General features: G+C 46.1%; 3 protein-coding genes across 3 annotated transcripts in view; all 3 read right to left on the reverse strand.

Annotated features, from left to right (window-relative positions):
- Positions 1 to 4,808, reverse strand: part of LOC128769785 (RNA-binding Raly-like protein) — a 54,871-nt gene extending 50,063 nt beyond the window's left edge. The window contains exon 1 of the mRNA XM_053883762.1: positions 4,710 to 4,808. The gene's annotated coding sequence lies outside the window, so the exon portion shown is untranslated. The remainder of the gene's footprint in view (positions 1 to 4,709) is intronic.
- A 715-nt stretch (positions 4,809 to 5,523) lies between these two features.
- On the reverse strand, positions 5,524 to 9,476 carry and2 (actinodin2). Its single transcript, XM_053883664.1, has 6 exons — positions 9,361 to 9,476; positions 9,072 to 9,150; positions 7,748 to 7,792; positions 7,396 to 7,559; positions 6,094 to 6,996; positions 5,524 to 5,922 (listed from the first exon to the last, which is right to left on the reverse strand). Exons 2-6 carry the CDS (start codon positions 9,142 to 9,144, stop codon positions 5,524 to 5,526), a joined length of 1,584 nt encoding a protein of 527 aa, XP_053739639.1. The 5' UTR covers positions 9,145 to 9,150; positions 9,361 to 9,476.
- Positions 9,477 to 16,327: 6,851 nt separating this feature from the next.
- On the reverse strand, positions 16,328 to 17,911 carry apoda.1 (apolipoprotein Da, duplicate 1). The gene is made up of 5 exons (XM_053884219.1): positions 17,806 to 17,911; positions 17,605 to 17,738; positions 17,193 to 17,314; positions 17,030 to 17,115; positions 16,328 to 16,700 (listed from the first exon to the last, which is right to left on the reverse strand). Exons 2-5 carry the CDS (start codon positions 17,716 to 17,718, stop codon positions 16,465 to 16,467), a joined length of 558 nt encoding a protein of 185 aa, XP_053740194.1. The 5' UTR covers positions 17,719 to 17,738; positions 17,806 to 17,911; the 3' UTR covers positions 16,328 to 16,464.
- Between the last annotated feature and the right edge of the window lie 418 nt (positions 17,912 to 18,329).

Raw genomic sequence — 18,329 nt, forward strand, 5'->3', positions numbered from 1 at the left:
TTTCTATAAAATTGACATTCTTCATTCTTCTATCAAACAAAGAATGTTGGAGCTGTAAAAAGAGAAAGGCAACATTGGTGTTCAAGTTGCTGTATATGAGCTCAAGATGGCTGGCCTCATGTGGCAAACCCTGATGGCAAGAAAGAAAGGAGAAGATGAAGACCATGTGGTTTTTAGGGTTCAGCAGTAGACTGAAATCATGAACATAGTGCAGTTCAGCAGAAGAAACTCAGAGAGAGGCAAATGCTAAATTGAATCACAGACTATTTGTGTATGTCTGCATTTTTTGTTTGAACATTGAACATATTTTCAGGTAAATGTTGATTTGTCTTCACTCACAAGAGGATGCACAGATTTCTCGGCTGCAGTGCCACAAACTAACATGAAGAAAACTCCAGCCCATCAAGACAGATATGATCCTTAGTAAACTGATCATCTGCAGAGTCGTTTTCTTGCAGAGAATACACAACATTTGCTGCACCAGGACTGTAAATAAAATACGTGGGAGATATTTACGATCCCTCATTTCCATTCAGGGGATGCAACGTTGATTAGAAGGATGAAGCCCTGGTCCCAGGAGGAGTTAAAGGCCTCCTGAAGTTAAAGTCAGCACAAACAAGGTCCGTGCTGACTCAAGCAGCAGACACTCCCACAGCGACTGGCCTCCCCGGAAGACTTGGCGAAGAGCTACCGTCAGCTAAAACCATTGCATTGCCGGCTGAATAACAAAAATAGAGTTTGGCTTTTTGAGACTTTCTGACACTCGCAGCTGCTCTTCTTTCAGTTTCTCCTCCTCTCCTTCAGCCTGGCTCGGGATAAGGAACCATCTGCCTGTGTGTTTGTGAGTCTTTCTGACTGTCTCCCCGCCGCATCTCTGTGCAAATATCAAGTAGCTTTCCCTTCGCTCCTAATTTGCCTCTTTCATGATTCTCCTGCCTCCTCACCGAACAGCAGGCGTCTCCAGTTCTGCCCAGCGGTCTGATCTTTGCTGGCAAAGCTGGAGCGGATCGATGACGAAGTCTGTCAGTATGGCTCACGTTCTAAACAGGCGGATTAAATCTGAGAGAGGAGGCAGCGCGTACTTAATGAATTAAAGAGAGCCATATTGATCAGCTCAGCTGACAGACATCGATGTGGTGGAGGAGCGTCCGTCTAAAAATAGTTGCAGATGTTTGCTTTGAGCATCGACGGAATATCAAGTGAACATTGTGACAGTTAGGACAGTTAAGTGCAACATAATCCGAGCCAGATTCTGGCCTTAGTCCAGTGCTTCTCAGTTATTTTCTGTTGCTCCCCCCCAGGAAGAAGTAAACGTTTTGTATCATTTGTCTTTAAAATTATTATAAGTACACCTCTGCATAACAATGTATCCTTGTTAACACCAAAGAGAAGAAAAATGAAAGCAATATAGATCAACTTAAAATAAAGAATAATTGATCATGTATTCTAGTAGGGCAAAAAAGTATGTTCCGAGGTCACATGTTCCCCCCTGGCATCGCCCCACTGTTTGAGAAGGACTGCCTTAGTCACTCCCAATAACAACCTCAGTATCTCCACCTTGGACTCTTCTGACCCCCACATTAAAAATGTCAAGAAATAATCTGGCAAATTCCTACAAATGGATTTTGGCAAGGGGAAATTAATTAGATTGACCAGCCAGTCGTGTGAAACGCAGTGAAACCTCAACCATGCACCAACCACGCATCATAGCATTCACCACTGTTGTCCCACGAAGCTTCCTGTTCTGCACCGTGCATGCACTCTCTTCTTCACCTTCATCTCTGTCCATCACGAATAAAGACCATCTAATCTAATCTAAACAGAAACATGAATGCTACACCTGGGATCTTCATTCTTCCTCCTTCGTCCCTCTTATTCACGCATGCCTTAATCCCTCTTCTCTCCAAGTCATACCTTGCCTTACCTCCACCCCTTTGTCGTGGTCCACAGACACCTCCCTACTCCGCCGTCCCTCTGGGACCTTTTACCTGAGCTTGGACCACCTATTCGACTTTGACTTATGACTTATGACCTATTTGACTTCACTTGAACCATAAAGTAAAGAATGTGATACATTTGCGAAAGGTGTTCGAGCTGGCGCATTTACAGTAAGTTAGACTCATCAGAATCGGCTTTATTGCCAAGGTCTAAGAAATAACCCACAAACAAGGGCTGAATGGAAGAGGTGATGCCACGATATTCCACTTCTTTGTTTTGTTAATTTTTAAAGCATTTTTATTACACCTTTGTAGAGTAGTTTCATTCAATAATGCATAGCATGACGCCATCAACAGATGGCAGAAAACTTTGTGAAAAATGAAGACCATTAAGAGCAGTTGTAAATGGCACTTTTGTAGGTCACATTGAATAAACACATCACTGTGATAACGCTGATATGAATGGAAGCTTTTGTGAGCTTCAAAGTGGCCAGAAGATCAAGTCAACTGTATCGTCACATCAGATCAAAGGAAAAGTTAAATGGCTGAATATGAACACGGAGGGAAGCCAAAGAAAATAACTTGATATTTAAAGTGAAAAGAAAGGCTTATGCAAACATGAAACGTTGCCAAAGGAAAGCGCTTTCAAAATGCCTCAGTGCAATTACTCTCCCACAAAGCTGCAGGCTGCTGAAAACAAAGCGGGCCGCATTTGTTATGGTGAATGTTTATTTAGAGGAACAGAAGCAGCAGTGTTTCACAGCAGAGGATCTCTGCAGGGGTCCTCTCAACGTTTGTGGTCATGATGGCACCACTGAAGCTCAATGAATGACAACAATGCGGTGACAGCAGTGAAATCCACAAATTTATGGCGCTGGTCTGTTTTCACACAGGAGAAGAAAACAAGTGCGGCTTCATCTTCGGGCTCATTTCCAGCAAGCAACCATTTCATCAGTACATCTAATTCAGAGAGTTTGTGCCGTGCTGACCTTTCACATGACTCATCTGCCTGTCACAATCGCTCGCTCGCTAAACTTTTAGCCTCCCACACGGCGGATCATTTGCATTTTCCATCATCTCTCTGAAATGGCAAAATAATGCCGTGCAGCGAGAACAAGCCAGAAAAACACAATTATCATCTATATCACAGGAGCTGGGGTCCCGGCGGAATGCAGGATAGAAAACCTCTGTCAATTTACGGTGATGGTGTTGCTTTTCAGTTTACTACAGTGCTCATTCAAAGAGCAATATCGAGAAGATCCTGATGGAAGCTTCTCACGTTTGCTTCAGAGTGGGGGGCAGGGCAAGACTGAAGGAAATCAGCAGACAAAATGCCTGTGCTTGAATCTGTGAGAGCACGGCCCGGGGGCCACATCTTTTTTTTAACAATCATTTTTGTCTTCAACCATTCATCACTCTGTGCACCTTCTTCTGCTCCCTCCGCTCATTGTGCTACCGCCACCTGCTGTCCCACTAAGCTCATTGCTTTCAGAGACATTTCAAATTCTAAAAAAGGCATAATCTACATCAGCACAATACATGGAGGGCAATAATGAAAACAGGATTTGGGTGCGTGATACACTCACTCTACAAATAGTGCGAGTGTATCATCATCTGTCTAGGAAATGACTCACACAGATTAAAAATCCAGCGTGCCAAGAATCTGAATCACTTTCAGCTCTCTTGGTCACCACAAACTTCACCATTTCATGAGATGGATTTACTTCCAGTGTATTTGGGGGCCTGTGGCCACATGCTCTGTAGCAAATGTTTGGCTGGATACCCACAAATCCACAATGCCATGCACATGAATGACTTATGGACGAAGAAATCCAGTGGAGTGCGGGAAGTTACAGATAAAAGTTCTTGTTTCAAGTCTTAATTTCACTTTGATTTCAGTGAGACTCGGCTTACTTGATGATCCACCATCTTTAAAAACGAACTTGGAAAACACTTGGTGTTTCACTAAAAATGAAAAATGTCTCCATAATTAAGAGGGAGCAGATTACTTGCCGGGAAACGACATTGTTAGTGATACAATTTTCAAGTATATATTTTACATTTCAGATTTTAGGGCATCTTTTTTTTGCAGCGTTGCGCACCAGATCGTGTTGTAGATGGGAGATTCATCATGGACAGGCCCTGGCCTGCGGGGAATATGAAGTATGAAGCTGGTTATTTAACACTTGGTAACAATAACTGTTCCAGTCGAGCTACCTTCGGAGCGAATTAGCTCAGGGCCGCTGGACATGGATCTTCTGAGGAACAACCTTTCTTTATCAGCTCAGGAGAACACAGGTCACTTGCAGTGAAGGTCTCGTAAACAAAATGACAACAGCCGTCTGTCATCCTTCACGGCCGCTAATTTCCCCCAATTTATTTTGTAATTAACACCAAAGTGGTGGCTGTGATGTATTAGAAAGCAGCAGAGTGAGCGTGTCCCACCGTGACAAGCTGCTTATCTTAAACATCAGCATGTTTCAAATCCGTAGCAATTATTCCTCAGAGAAGCGTGAAATTGATTCCAACCTGTTTTTAATTCTTCATTAAACTGTGTGCACCCTGCTCTTTAAAACACTCTTGACAACCTTTGCATGGCATTTTGAACGATTGAAAAGTATTTTTAAGTAGCAAACGCGCACTTTCACGCTCAGATAATTGTTAGATATAAAACGTAAGAGAAGTGCTTTTGATGTTCCAGCGAAACAGTGGCACCTGGTGGCAATTATTCGCTGCGAACCGTGTTTGCAATAATAAAGGAAGTCAACATACCGGTTCGGTGTCTTTTTGTGGTCCAAACACAAAGCGTATTCCAGTTAAGCTCAAAACAACATTTGTTCCCAGACTGCTAACGTCCGCCATGTTGGCTAGTTAGCCGCGTTAGCATCAGACCTAGAAACCTCAGTGAGGCAAAAAAAAAACAAACAAACCATTTTTCTATTAGTTGGCATTTGTTTATTATTTGGAAAAATAATATAAGGACAAAGTTCCCTTCAAAACAGATTACATCTGCTCCAAGACTTTAATTTTGTGAAAAGCAAAGATACAAACAAAACAAAAGGGAAATCTCTCCACAATGTGAAATATGTTGTTTTGTGCTTTCCAACTTGTATAACTATTTATACATACATATTCATGCAGCATATAATTCATTTTTATTATTTTCATTTTTATTTTGGTTTTGTGTACTGTCCTACTGCTTTTCTGAGGTCAAACCATTATTGAGTGTCTTTTGTTGAACTTTAATGAAAGAAGCATTGAGAATATATTTATATTTTTATTTAGAACTTCATCAAAATGAAACAGAGGAGGAGGTTTGGTTACAGGGGAAAAATGTGGATACCCAACATTAAATACACTTTGAGTGAATGGAAACAATGAATGTACAACAGGGATTTGTTTTTCTGCCTCTGGCCTTAAACACAGCTGAACCTAATCTAATCTATACATATCAGCTCTTAAACGCACAAATGATCCATCCACGATTTGGAACTTTCATCCTTCTTCAGACGACGCAGACCATCGGGGTGTTCTATAGATTTGCTGCGGTGGAATGGTCCATAAAGTCTGTGAATCTGAGCTTGGATTACTTGCGTTGGCTCATGACGCTCTTCAGGAAGTCGTCGAAGCTAGGCGCCGCGGCGGCTGTGGCGGCCTTGGCGGGCTCGTCTGCAGCGGGCTGCTCAGCTGGCTGGTCGGCGGCGGGTTCCGCTCGACGCAGGCGGCAGTTGTAGTCGAACTCCGGATCACAGTGCGGGTCAGGCAGGATAATGCCGTCGGCGCCGGCCTTCGGAGCTTCCAGGTCAGCCGGTGACGCGAACTTCCCGCAGCTCGGGTCAAACGGATGGCAGAGCGGTTTGGCTGGAGCTTTGATGTTGGCCTTGGACTTGGGGCTCGACTCCACCGGCGTGCAGTCTTTGTCATAGTGCACATAGCAGTCGTAGCCCTCCTTGGTCTTGCCGCGGACGCCGAGGTTGTAGCGGACCTGGTTGATTAATTCATGTGATTTGGATCAAAACAGCAGAAGCAGCTTAAAGACAGACGAACATGGAACAGCATGTCACCACATCATTTAATAGACCAAATGGAAAGGAATAGACAAGAAACTAAACCAAAGAGATAAGTCGACTATTTAAGCCTGAAGCAGGACTCAGACCTGGTGCTCGGGCAGCTGAGGAGGCGGCTGGCGCAGGGCGGCGGCGGCTAGCAGTAAGCAGTAGGGGTCAGTGCGAGGGTCGCAGGACAGAGGAGCAGCAGGAGGAGCGGGCTGGTCTTTGGCAGCGTACTCCAGCACGGGCTTGGTCAGGCCAGACAGCTTGGTGGCGGTGAGCGGGTTGCAGCCGGCATCGAAGAGGGGGTTGCAGTGCTGCTCTTTGGGGGCTTCCTCTGAGGCCAGGGGGGCGGGAGCGGCCACGTTGCCCACGCACAGAGGATCCACAGCCGGGTCGCAGCTGGGGTACAGCAGGTGGTAGAGCCCTGTCGGGGCCTTCTGCACCATGATGGGCTTGCAGTAGGGATCCTTGGGGTTACACGTGAGCGCGCTGTAAGAGGGAGCCGGGCCGGGCGCGGGCCGGTATCCGTACGCCGCCCTCAGGTGGTACTGGAGGCACTCGACGTCTTCGGAGTTGCAGATCCTCAGCAGCTCAGTTCTCTGCTCGGCGCTCAGGAACGGCTCAAGAATGGGGGCGTAGTAGTAGAAGCCAGCGTGGTTCTTCATGGGCAGAGGAAGGATGGGGGTGAGGATGGGGGCCGGGACCTTGGCGGGAGCCGGGGCGGGTTCAGGCTCAGCCGCGGGAGCCTTGGCGGCAAGGGCGAACAGGCAGTAAGGGTCCAGGTAGGGGTTGCAGAAGTGGATGGCGGCGGACTTGAGGGGAGCCGGCATCACCACCGAAGCCTTGGGCTTGCTGGTGGCCTCCGCGATACATTCTGGGTCGTCGGAGTCGGCGCAGGTCTTGTAGATCTCGCTCAGGTGCTTGAGGTAGTGGTTGAAGTTGGGGTTCTCCTCAGAACGGTGCTTGTTCTGCAGGTAGGCCATGTAGAGGCGGTCCAGATCCTCCAGCTGGGACACAGAGATCAAAGACAAACCTCAGTTTCATGTCCTCAGCTGAAGCCATTTCCTCTCTAGTCTTCAATTCCACTCTGGCTATGCAACCATGCAAGACATCTGAAACTCCCGGATGATGTCATCATGACGCGACCACAGAAAAGCAACTGAAGGAATGTCATGCGCTGTTCGTTTTATCTGTGTAGCGCTGACATTGTTTGTCTTCCAATTTGATGAACCAGGACAAACAGCTGCTGGCTTGATAGTGTTTATTCCAAATGAAACTGCTGTAATGGCTCTTATTATTATTGAGTGGGCAGTTCTCGCTTCTAAACAAAGACATGGGAGCAGCTGAGGACCAAACTAAGGCAGATCCCTCTTCTATAGGCTGTGGTCAACAAAAGTCTTTCTCACCCCCTCCTGGTTGTGGCTCTGCATGAAGTACTTGTAGAATCCCCAGAAGTCAGGGACGGCCTTGAACTGAGGCAGAGCGATGACCGGGACGTTCCTTCTGTTGCGCACCAGATTCTTCAGGTTGGCCATGGCTTCGGCCTTCACATCGCCTGAGACTGCGTGGACTGGCAGGGAGAGAAGTGTGCTGATGAAAAGACCTGCAGTGGTTCACTTCACTTGAACCATGACAAGTGGGGTCTGTCCCAGCTAGCAAGGGGCGGGGATGGTGCGCAAGCTTGGGCATCAGTTAAGTAAGGTCTCACACCAGCTGGTCGGCAGAAGAAATATGCTCATTTAAACAGTTGGTCCTCACCTTCCTCCTCCTTCTGCTGCTCCAGTGGAACGGCCCCCAGGAACTCTGTAAAGCAGGAGCAGGAGACACATTAGCAGCGGCAGCGGGGACGCCAGCTGACTGGTACCAGATGTTCAGCTTTGAACTGGCCTGTACATTTATACAAGGACTGGGGGGCTGCGCCAAGAGAACCCTGTAAAAAGTACAAAGCGCGGGCCCCCACACGACCCAATTACCACTGTAAACGTATGTGTGGCAGCAGGGAGGGAGGGTCTGCTCGATTCCCCTCGCTCCACATGGAATATGTTCGGCTCAGAAGTTTACGACTCAAGAAAACCGCCCAGTCAGCTGACTGAGGCAGAAACATCCGGTTCCTCTCATTTATGAAGGTGAAGAGCCGCCGCTGGAGCAGCATAAATCTCTTTTATGAGCGTTTTAATAATCGCTTGTGAAGCAGCAACACGGGGGTCCGAGCCTGCGGATCACACCGATACTTAGTGGATTACAGGCCGCTGCATTAAGACGTGTGCAGTGCTCTGTAGCTGCACGACCAGCCTCTGGTGCGGAGGAGAGAACTCGCATCTCAGAATCTAGTGCAGCATGAGAGCAACTTCCACCTGAGATATTAATCTTGCACAAACTAGCATGTAGTGCTCGCCTGCAGCAGGGTCCCACACAGGTTTTCATCATCTTCTGTATGTGTATTTATGGCTGTAAAATGGAGCTTGTTTGTTTGCATTTTTGATTGCATGTAATATTTAAATATGAATAACACGCGTCTGTTCTTCAGTTTCCACTGTTTTGCGTGACGTCTTTGGAAGCAGCCGACATCGCATTGTGTATTTGAGCATTTTGAGCTCTGACTTTCCAAAGGTGCTGATTTAAAATATTAATATGGATTCATATTAAATCCTGTTGAGTCTCTTCTCCAGTGGATGAAGTTGACTTTTGACAAGCAGTTAATAAAATACTGCTCTTTTTGTTCAGGTCAAAACAGTTAATTTTTGGAAGTTGTAAAATCTAACAAAAAGAAATGGAAAAATAAATCACCCAAAGTTATAGCTGATCCTAAAGACATAATGTGAATATTAGAGTATAATGACAGCAAATTATCAAGTAAAATAACATATACTGAAATGAATATGAGCATATTTTGGTGGTACAATGGAGAGAATTCAAAATGAAACACCTCCGCGTGTCTTCCGACTCAAACCTGTGAGCCTAAATTGACTGAGATTTTGAGTGAAATGGGTCTTTTGGCGTCATTTCTAGAGCCACTGACTGCACCCGCCATGGTCCTGCTCAGTGGTCAGGTGCTGGGAGTGGTGCTGGTGTGAAGCCTCACCTGGTAACAAAACCACGGCCAGCAGAAGTCCAGTGTGGACCAGAGAGAGTGACGTTCGACCAACACGCGCCATTTTCAACTGAGGGAGAGAGAAGGGTCACGTGAGCGAGGATTTTCTCCCAGCCCCGTTTGGCTAACAGTGCGAATCCCATGGAAAACAATAGAACTAAAATAGAACAAACAGCACGTGGGATTGAGGACGAGCTGTAATGAGGTTTTCTGAGATTATAATTGGTTCTGGAAACAGAAAGCAGCTGGATCAGCCAGATTTGCCAGGATTGGAACTCACGTGCCAAAGCAGTGTGGATGCGGCCTCCTGGGATATCCTCTGGAGCCCACTTCTCCTGACTGACGCGCTTGTGTTGAGACTTGCTGGACCTCCGAGCTGTGTGGACCCTTCTCCTCTCTGCTCCCCTGTAACGGCTCAGACCTTCGGGGGAACATTTTTAAGGCGTCCACTTGATCATTAAAAGCAAAAATGCATGTCGTACGGCTCCAGCATGCTGTTAGGAACTTGGGGATTGGCTCCTTCTCCCTCCACCAGCCGACCAATGGGAGTCCTGTAATTAGCAGAGGTGAGCGGGTCTGCACTCGGAGAGGGAAAAAAAACAGCCAGACTTCGCCGTTGGGCCTCGTGACTGAGAGTGAAGAGTGATCTGTTGATGCTTCTCCTGAATCATACACCTCCATGAGCTGGAGTTTTATCAAGAGGTCATGTTGAGAGTCAGTATCTCCTTACAGCTTCCTCTAAATCAACCTCCAAACTTTGTATAAACATCCTCTAAATCAACCTCCAAACCAAAAGTAGGTCAGCCCCGACCAAGCACACATCCACACAGGAAACTAAGTTTCTTTCCAAAAGTGCTTCAGTGTTGGCGTGTCCTCATTTAGGTTCACACAGATCCAGTGTTGTCAACTCTTGGTCAACTCTTGGACATGATCTCATATGTGGGTCAAGGTCGCTGCTTTCAACCATTTTTGACCTTGACAGAGTCTGAGTGCTGAGTGGATGAAAATAAAGTATAGAAAGAGAAGTCAAAGCAAGAGCTGCCGAGGAGGAAGAGGATGCTATCACTTCAGCACCTGAAGAAGAGCCATTCGCTGATTCACCCAGTTGAAACCAGCTGAGATTGAGTTGCTAAACATTCTATTTCATTGTGTTCAATGTTGTATAAAGATAGTGATACACGGACTGAAGGCTTGGGGTCACATGATCAGGTTTTCCACGAATCCCTGTTGTCGTTAAAGGGGTTATCGCCATCATTAGCAGGAAGAACCCTACTTAACATACACTGAACCTGGACGAACCAGGCTCATCCATCATTGAGATTTCAAAATAAGCCTGCACACTAGTTTGGCCTGACTCTACAGGACTGGTGAGCATCACACACCTCCGTATAAAAACCTCCACCACTGTGCCTCCAGACTTCATGGAGCCAGGTCTTTACAGTAACATCTTCCTGAAAGAGCAGGCAGAGGGACACGGGCGAGTCTCTCCTGAAGAGCCCACCACCAAGTCTCAGTGGCGAGGGCTGCTCCCAAGCTGACGCCTGAAGGAGTCAAGGCGTTGGACTTGAAAGACTCTCCGGTCCCCTAAGTCCAGAAGACGTTCCTCCAACGCTCCATATTCCATAGTTAAAGCCGCCATAATTAAAAAGGCATCTAAACAAAACCTGCTTATTGTTTTCCTTGATTCTTTTTATAGTTTCCCCACGCAGGGAAGCAGGAGCCGTTAATGGCAGCAGACCTCATGCATGGAGCGGCTAATGAAGCAAAGTGCTGCTGCTGTGGAAGACAGAGCCATTAAGCAGCGCCGCGTCGCGCTTGTTGGGAAATGCCACGTCGACTGGAGTCACCGAGTGCAGAGCCCCAGTTGGAAGTTAGGAGCGTTTGCATCTTGTTCACCGATAAAATGTGATTTTTAATGAACTGACGGACGGCAGGGAGATGGTACGCTGGTCCACGTGTTTGTCTGGACCGTTGGCTCCATCATCTGAGCCGGATTTGATCATGTGGCTTCCTGTTCCTCACATATTCAAGAGTGGTTGTGTCATGTGACAAGCCAAGCTCACTCACAGGTCAACACAAGGGTCTTCTCGGATCTGAGAGTGTGGGTGCAGGCAGCCAACAACCACCAAGAGATTCTCCCCCCGGGTGCCTACCCTCTATTCAGGGGCCACCAGAAGCCTGACATGACTGGTCCTTTAAATTTGAGAGCCAAGTGCCCCAAGCCAACAGACCTCGGTCTGATGGTTCACTGGTACCTCTGCATGCCTCCTGCAGGAATTAGCTCTGGTACAAGTGCTACTGCCGACTACAGTACAACAGTCTGGCTTTTTTTGAGCTCAGGACAACAGAAGCCTGGACTGACCTGGAGTGTACTTCCTGTAGGGTGGTGTTGAAGTGGACGCTACCTAACCCGCGACCAAGTCCAAACTGAACAGAGAAGCAGTGAGTTCCAATGAAAGTATTTCAGTTCGAGTTTTATTTTGAAAAAACGACTGCAGTTTCTGTGGCAGTAAGAAACAAAGGTGCACTTACATAACAGATGGAGTTCAGTATTCAGCCCCCCTCTCAGTCTGGACTCTGTCTTGGGTCAGGAGGTGTCAGCTACACCAGGATTCTTAACGATAATGCCGGGGCCCATGGTTGGGCCGCGAGCGCCCCCAAGAGGGCCACTAGAAGTTTTATTGTTTTACACCTCTGGACCTTTTACATTCAGTTTTAATACATCAGTGAGTCACTGAATTGACTTGACAGCTGCAAATCTGTGATAGTTACCAACTATGGAGAAGAAGAGAAAAAAGAAAGAAAAAAAGAGGAAAAAATCATAAAGAAAGTGATGCGCCCTAACAGTAAACACTTATTTCTTCTTTGGAGTTTAAATTAAACATATAATTTTTATGATATTTACACATGGTTTTATTTATTTTATTCAGAATTTTATTCAGCTTTTCCAATTTTCGCTAGAGTTTGCATCAAGTGTATTTTTTTCTTTTTTTTCCTCTAGTAACTTTGATGAACATGACTTGCACCTGGTTCTGCTGCTGGTTGGACTTTTCACTGACAAATAAATATCTTTGCAATGATCACACACAAGGTTTTGGTTTGCTAACGTCTAGTAGATTAAATATGGTTATTGCTCACAAATGAAATCAAGAGTCATGAATCAGATCTATGACTTGAATGGGCCAGGGGCCATGTGTTCTGGGAAAGGTGGGCCCCGAGATCATAAAGGTTAAGAACCCCCGGACTAGACGACAACACCAGTATTGGGACCTTCAGTTCAGTGGATGCTGGTCCTGGACGTTTTGAAGGCTTTGGTCACCCACAGTGACTGGGTCAGAGGGATGGGCCAGTTCTGGGTGCAGAAACAGTGACAAGAACTGGACCCAGCCAAGGTCTCACTGCTGAGTGTATAGCTCGGCACCGGGGTCCATCAAAGGTGGGGGTCTCCTGGGTGGGTTCCTCTCCTCTGGCTGGAGATGAAGAGTCTCCATTCATCCAAGCATTCGCCACTCCGACGAAGAACAATGGAAAATTCTGCCGTTTGTTTGCAGCTTTGATAAGAAATATCAGAAGACATGAAATCCCTCTCTCCATAATTGAAAAACAATCAGACCACACAGCGTGCTTCAAAGGAAAATACCAAAATAGAATCCAACAATTCACAAAGGCTTTCCTTTAATTAGCTGCTGTAACATGGAACTCAATTATTTCTGTCCGAGAGCAAACAACAAGAATCAACAACAGAGTGAATGTTCTCCAGTTTTGCCACACGAGCACCGGCGCAAGCCGACGTGGAAAAATAGTGGATGAATCCATCACACTGCAGCCGAGCTGCGAGACGTTGAGCAGAGACGGGGAGTATTCATGAACACACCGGCCTGCGCCTGGGGGCTGCGCTTTATTGCAGAAATGCTTCTCCGTCTCTCAGATATCGATTTCTCTTCATAAAACTTTTTACATTCCCATTCCATGTTATTATTATTTTTACTGTCCACTCGCTCTTATTTTCCCTCAAAACTTTTTAATACTTGCACCAACTCCACTGCGGAGACCCGTGTTTGACGTCACACGTGTCTCATATGCAACATACAATTTTAAAGTTGAAACTGCAGTCGTGCTTTATGATTCTCTCACAAGGGAAATTATTATAAAAAATACATGTAGGTTGTTGTGGTTTGCTATTAGAATGTCTTTCAATTGACTTTGCAGTGCACACAATGTATTAAATATGAGAAAGTATTTCATATAAAAATTAAGTTAATAGGAGATTGAATACATTTGCCAGAGGAAAATTAAAGTAACAAATAGAACAAAAATATATCAAATGTTGCCGTGTTTGTCCTGAAATCATTTTACTGAAGGATTCTCTCTTTTCTATCTGTCATTTTTTTATTATTGGCGTATTATGTTGTTTTTACACTTTTTTTTGCAGAAGATAAACAATAACAACGTGCGCTAAATTTCAATTAATTTACACATATTCATATTCGTACATAGCAAGACAGTAATCTACATAAAATCTGAATTAGGTCAGTTTAAAATATATGAAAAAATTAAAAAAAGAATTTTAATTTAGAAAAATACAATTGTATATTTCAAAATATATCATTCATATTTTAAAACGCATATTTTGAAATATTGTCAATACATTATGGGGGAAAAACGATATGTTTCTTAATTTCCTGAATATATCAGCAGTTTTACAGTATGGATGTTTAGCAACATTCACTTTATATTTATTTTAAGTTCCAGCAAAACTGATCCAGACCAACCTTGGAGTTACCTTTAACTAACCCAATGAAATTCCCTGTAACACGCTGCTAGATTGTGTTTAATTCAAGTCAATTTTTCAAAACTCAGAAGCTTGCTGCAGAAGCCAGACCCAAGTTCCATCAATAATTCCCTTCTCCGCAGCGCCATGGATCAGCAGCCATCTGCAGCGGGTTACAAGGCGACGGCGCAGCAGCCGCTGTCCATCATATCTGTAATTACACCTGTAACAGGTGTTTTCAGCCGCGCACAAACCTGCAATCCTCTCCAGCAGCACGAGCGCCATCGCCGCTCATAATGTCAACACGGCAGCGATGAAGGAATCTCTGGGATCTTAAGAATTCCCAAACACCTGGAGACGGTTGCAAACTCTGGAGGATGTTTAAAACGAGGAGAGCAACTATGAAAGGAAATTGTATGTCATTACGGCGCTAATGGACGGTTAGCTGGTCTCTGAAAAAGCATGTCGGAGGTTAAAAATGGTGGCGAATGATTTCATCCATCGCTGGCGACTGGACGCTGTCATCGCGGTATTCGCCTGTGAAGATGTTTATCCTGCTGCAGTTGTGTCGCCGCAGCAGGCAAATCTTCCCGCAGGACTTTTGCTTGTTCAGCGGCATCACGCCACGCAGGGCGGCTCGCCGCTAAAAGTAAAAGGATTTAGGAATGCACTTGTGGAGCACTCTTCCTGAGCGTCTGACAGTTAGTGGGGTCAGAGGTCAATGGACGGAGTGTAGCAACACGCAGGGGGAGAAGTGCCACATGGTCTGCAGCTGGTGAGCCCCAGAGGAGGTGAGATTCATCCAAGTCACGTCTCACGCCACGGTTGCTCCCGGAACACAACACAAAAACAACACACAAGCAGGGTGAAATCCAGGGTGTACCAGCGAACACGCTCAGTCTGCCTTTAAGAGCAAGTTAAATAAATGAGAAAGAAGAGAGCAACAACAGCTGAGGATCTGATCTGGTCCCACAGAGGCCACGCACAACTGCTGCTTCTATTTTGGCGGATCAGCACTAAACCGTTCTCAAACTTGTTGGGAGTCAGAGGCTGAAGTGGCGCCCCCTTCTCCGTTGGCTTGGAGCGAACACCCGGCGGACTCCCGCCTCCAGTCGGAGCGGCACATGTCGAGAGGTGGCGCTTGTTTGATGTGGCAGTGCCCCGGGACACGGGTCGCACTAGATTATTAAGGGCAGTTTGTAAAAGAAGAGGCGCGGCTGCTGGAATGTTTAAGAGGCGCCCCTCTGTGCGCGGGTGCCCAGAGCTGAGCACACATCGTGGGCTAATAGATTCAGCCTGGCAGCTCACACCGGAGGAGTCCTGACTTGTTTGAATCGATGGGGTCAGAGAGTCGAGGAAGACACCGGACCCGGATGTGCTTCAGTTGGCTGCCAGTGTCTGAGGCCGTGGTCCTCGGCGACAGGTCAAAAGTGGAGTGAAGGAGCTGTGGGATCTTGATCAGGGACGTGAGTGAGCAGAACCAAGGGTTTGAAGAAGGACATTTGAAGGGAGCTTTCATATGCTATTCTCTCTTGCTGTCGTCTCACCCGTCCACAGCTGGAAATCCCAGACCTGTCCTGAAGTATGCTTGTCATGACTCAGCAGAATTGCACCTGCTGAATCTTTCAATACTGAAGCTTTTGTGAAGCATCATGTTCAGTTCACAGCTACACAGAGCGTCATATCATTCATCTCCATCGTGTCTCTTGAACTCACAGAGGACCAGATTCACTCCAGTGTTCCAGTCCTCAAAACCAGGGCTTCTTAACCTCTTTGATGTTGGCCCCACCTTCCCCAGAACAAAGGGCCCCGGGGCCCATTCAAGTCATAGAACTGATTCATGACTCTTGATTTCATTTGTGATCAACGGCCATATTTAATCTACTCACATGTAAACAAACCAAAACCTTGTGAAATGACATGAAACCATGTGACCATCCCAAAGATATTTGTCCAACCAGCAGCAGAACCAGGTGCGAGTCATGTTCATCAAATTTACTAAAGGAAAAAATACCTTTGATGCAAACTGTAAAACTGAAATAAAATTCTGAAATAAATAGAATAAAACCATGTCTAAGTATCATAAAATAAAAATAATATATTTTATTTAAACTTCAAAGAAGATATGAGTCAAGTATAAATAATAGTATCACCATAAAATGTTCTAAAACAGTTTTTACTGTTGGGGCGCCATCACTTTATCATTGTTTCTTTGCAAGAACTTCTCCATAGTTGGTAACTATCACAGATCTGCAGCTCTCAAGTCAATTCAGTGACTCACTGCTGCCACCATACGTGGTTCATGGGTTATAACTGAGCGTCTCACGACCCAGAGGTGTCAAACAAAAACTTTCAGCTGCCCTCTAGGGGGCGCTCCAACCATGGGCTCCAGCACTATGGTTAAGAATAACTGCTCAAAACTGTGTGAGTGTAAGTTCACAAAAACGATTCACATGATTCTCATTTTACAGTTTTATTGGCGCTAATGAGAAGCCGCGTGTCCTCAGCTTCCGCTTGATCTTTCACGCACAACAGCGCCATTGCCACGCCAGAGACTGCTCTACTGTCTGCGTCAGCGCCATCGTGTGGCCGGCCCTGGTCACTGCACGGCGCTCAGAGCGTCTTGTCGCACCCCTGCTGCTTGCTCGTCACCATGCGGGTGACGTCGATGTTGTTGTTGGAGAAGACCTCCAGGGACTTCTGGATGGTGGACTCCGGCAGGGTCCGGCTTCGGCTCAGGATCCAGGCGAAGTCCACGTGGAAGAGGCGCAGGATGTCGGTGCAGGAGTAGACCAGAGCCGAGTTGACGTAGTCCGTGGACAGGACCCAGTAGGGGGAGTAGGGCAGCACTGAGGCGGCACACGCAATGTTTGTTCCCTTACATTTGCCAGTTTGAGAGGATTTCTTGTTCCTCAAAATACATGGAAAGAAAGCTGTGCATATATTTTGAAATAATTTGCCTTTTTTAAATCTTTCTTCCTGGGATTTATATTGAAATGAAAAAGGGTTTGTGGCATATACACGCATCTTAATATCCTGACTGATATTTAATCCTTTTAGGTCCATTTTATTTGCCATGATGGCCCCTCACAACCTTCACAGTTTAGGAAAGGCGACTGTGCTTGGACACACAAACACACACTAGACTCAACAGAAGAGAGAAATGGCGTCTGCTCACCGTAGGAGAAGCTGATCCCCAGTTTGGCCGGGTTCTTGGGGTCCTCCACCACTCCGACGCCTTCTATTTTCCTCAGCTCGCCCTTCCTGTCGTTCAGCAGCAAGGTGGGGTCACATGCGTGTTCGGTCACATGACTTGAAAGAGAAGACCCGCCGGGACTCACAAGAGCTCGGAGCTGACCGCGGTAAAGGAGGTGTCGGTGCGCAGCGTGAAGTTGGTCTCGATGCAGCGACCTTTCTCAAACTGAGCAGGAAGTTTGGCCACTTCGAACCAGCGGCCCATGAACTGGAGCAAAGGAGCAGACGTGGGGTCAGACAACAGCACAAAGAGAGAGAAGTAAAGCCCTGAATCGGAGTCAAATGATCCTCCCAAGAAAGTGCCTCATTTGAACTGCAGACATTTGACAATAACAGACATGTTTTACTGACAGAATATTCACTTTTAATAAACTAAAGTCAGAATATTCAGAATAAGACAATAACAGATCTCATTTCTGAAACACACCAGATGGATGACCAATACAAAGCGTTGCATTCCAATGACACACTGTTGTGAAACAAGTCTCCAGCTGGTACCTGTCTCAGATTGAAGGCAGTCTGGACCGTCGGCTCCGGACACGGACCCCAGTGGGGAACTTGAGCCCTCATGAGAGGCAGGAAGAAGGCGGCCAAAAGCAGCGACAGCTTCATCGTGACGTGAGACGCTGAAGCTGCAGGAGCACAGGTGAAAGCAAAGCTACACCACACACCAAACACCAGGGACGGACGAAGCCTCACCTCTGACTCCAGGAGCACGGCTCTCCACGGCTGCTCAATTCTGAGACCTTCTGCTCTGCGAGGTCTTCCACTTGTGCGAGTCGCCTCCGTCAATGCAGTCTTTGTCCCCAAACAGCTTGATTTCTGACTTGAAGTCCAGCATTAGTCTATTAGAGTCACGAGGGACTCGGCAGGACTGAATGTGACCTGTGAGAAGGACTGCTTTCACTTGGTGGACACTTCTCTCCCTCTGAGCAAACTTCCATGATCCATGAAGCAATGCACTTCTGTCTGCTCTGGTTGGAGCAAAAAGCATGGCACAACTATTCTTTATTTATACTACCAGCTAGATTTGCAAGGCAAATCCAATTCTTGGTATTAACATTTTATATTGCTATGATATTGCTTTATTTGGGTATTAATGCCTATTATTCTTAGGCATTTTACAGTTTATATTGGTCAAAATGAATGTTACTTTATATTATGTGACATTCTCCTCCTCATTTATTCCACTAAAATTCTTGCATTACATTAATTTTGATCAT

The sequence above is a fragment of the Synchiropus splendidus genome, chromosome 13 (assembly GCF_027744825.2).
Source record: "Synchiropus splendidus isolate RoL2022-P1 chromosome 13, RoL_Sspl_1.0, whole genome shotgun sequence".
Taxonomy (NCBI): Eukaryota; Metazoa; Chordata; class Actinopteri; order Syngnathiformes; family Callionymidae; genus Synchiropus; species Synchiropus splendidus.

Excerpts from the sequence above, each read along its gene's own strand:
- and2 (XM_053883664.1), bottom strand. The coding sequence starts at position 9,144 with ATGGCGCGTGTTGGTCGAACGTCACTCTCTCTGGTCCACACTGGACTT. Across the intron at positions 7,793-9,071 it reads GGCCGTGGTTTTGTTACCAG|AGTTCCTGGGGGCCGTTCCA; the intron begins GTGAGGCTTCAC and ends CCTGCTTTACAG. Across the intron at positions 6,997-7,395 it reads AGAGCCACAACCAGGAGGGG|CTGGAGGATCTGGACCGCCT; the intron begins GTGAGAAAGACT and ends TCTGTGTCCCAG.
- apoda.1 (XM_053884219.1), bottom strand. The coding sequence starts at position 17,718 with ATGAAGCTGTCGCTGCTTTTGGCCGCCTTCTTCCTGCCTCTCATGAGG. Across the intron at positions 17,315-17,604 it reads CTGCCTTCAATCTGAGACAG|TTCATGGGCCGCTGGTTCGA; the intron begins GTACCAGCTGGA and ends CCTTTGCTCCAG. Across the intron at positions 16,701-17,029 it reads GGGGATCAGCTTCTCCTACG|TGCTGCCCTACTCCCCCTAC; the intron begins GTGAGCAGACGC and ends GTGCCGCCTCAG.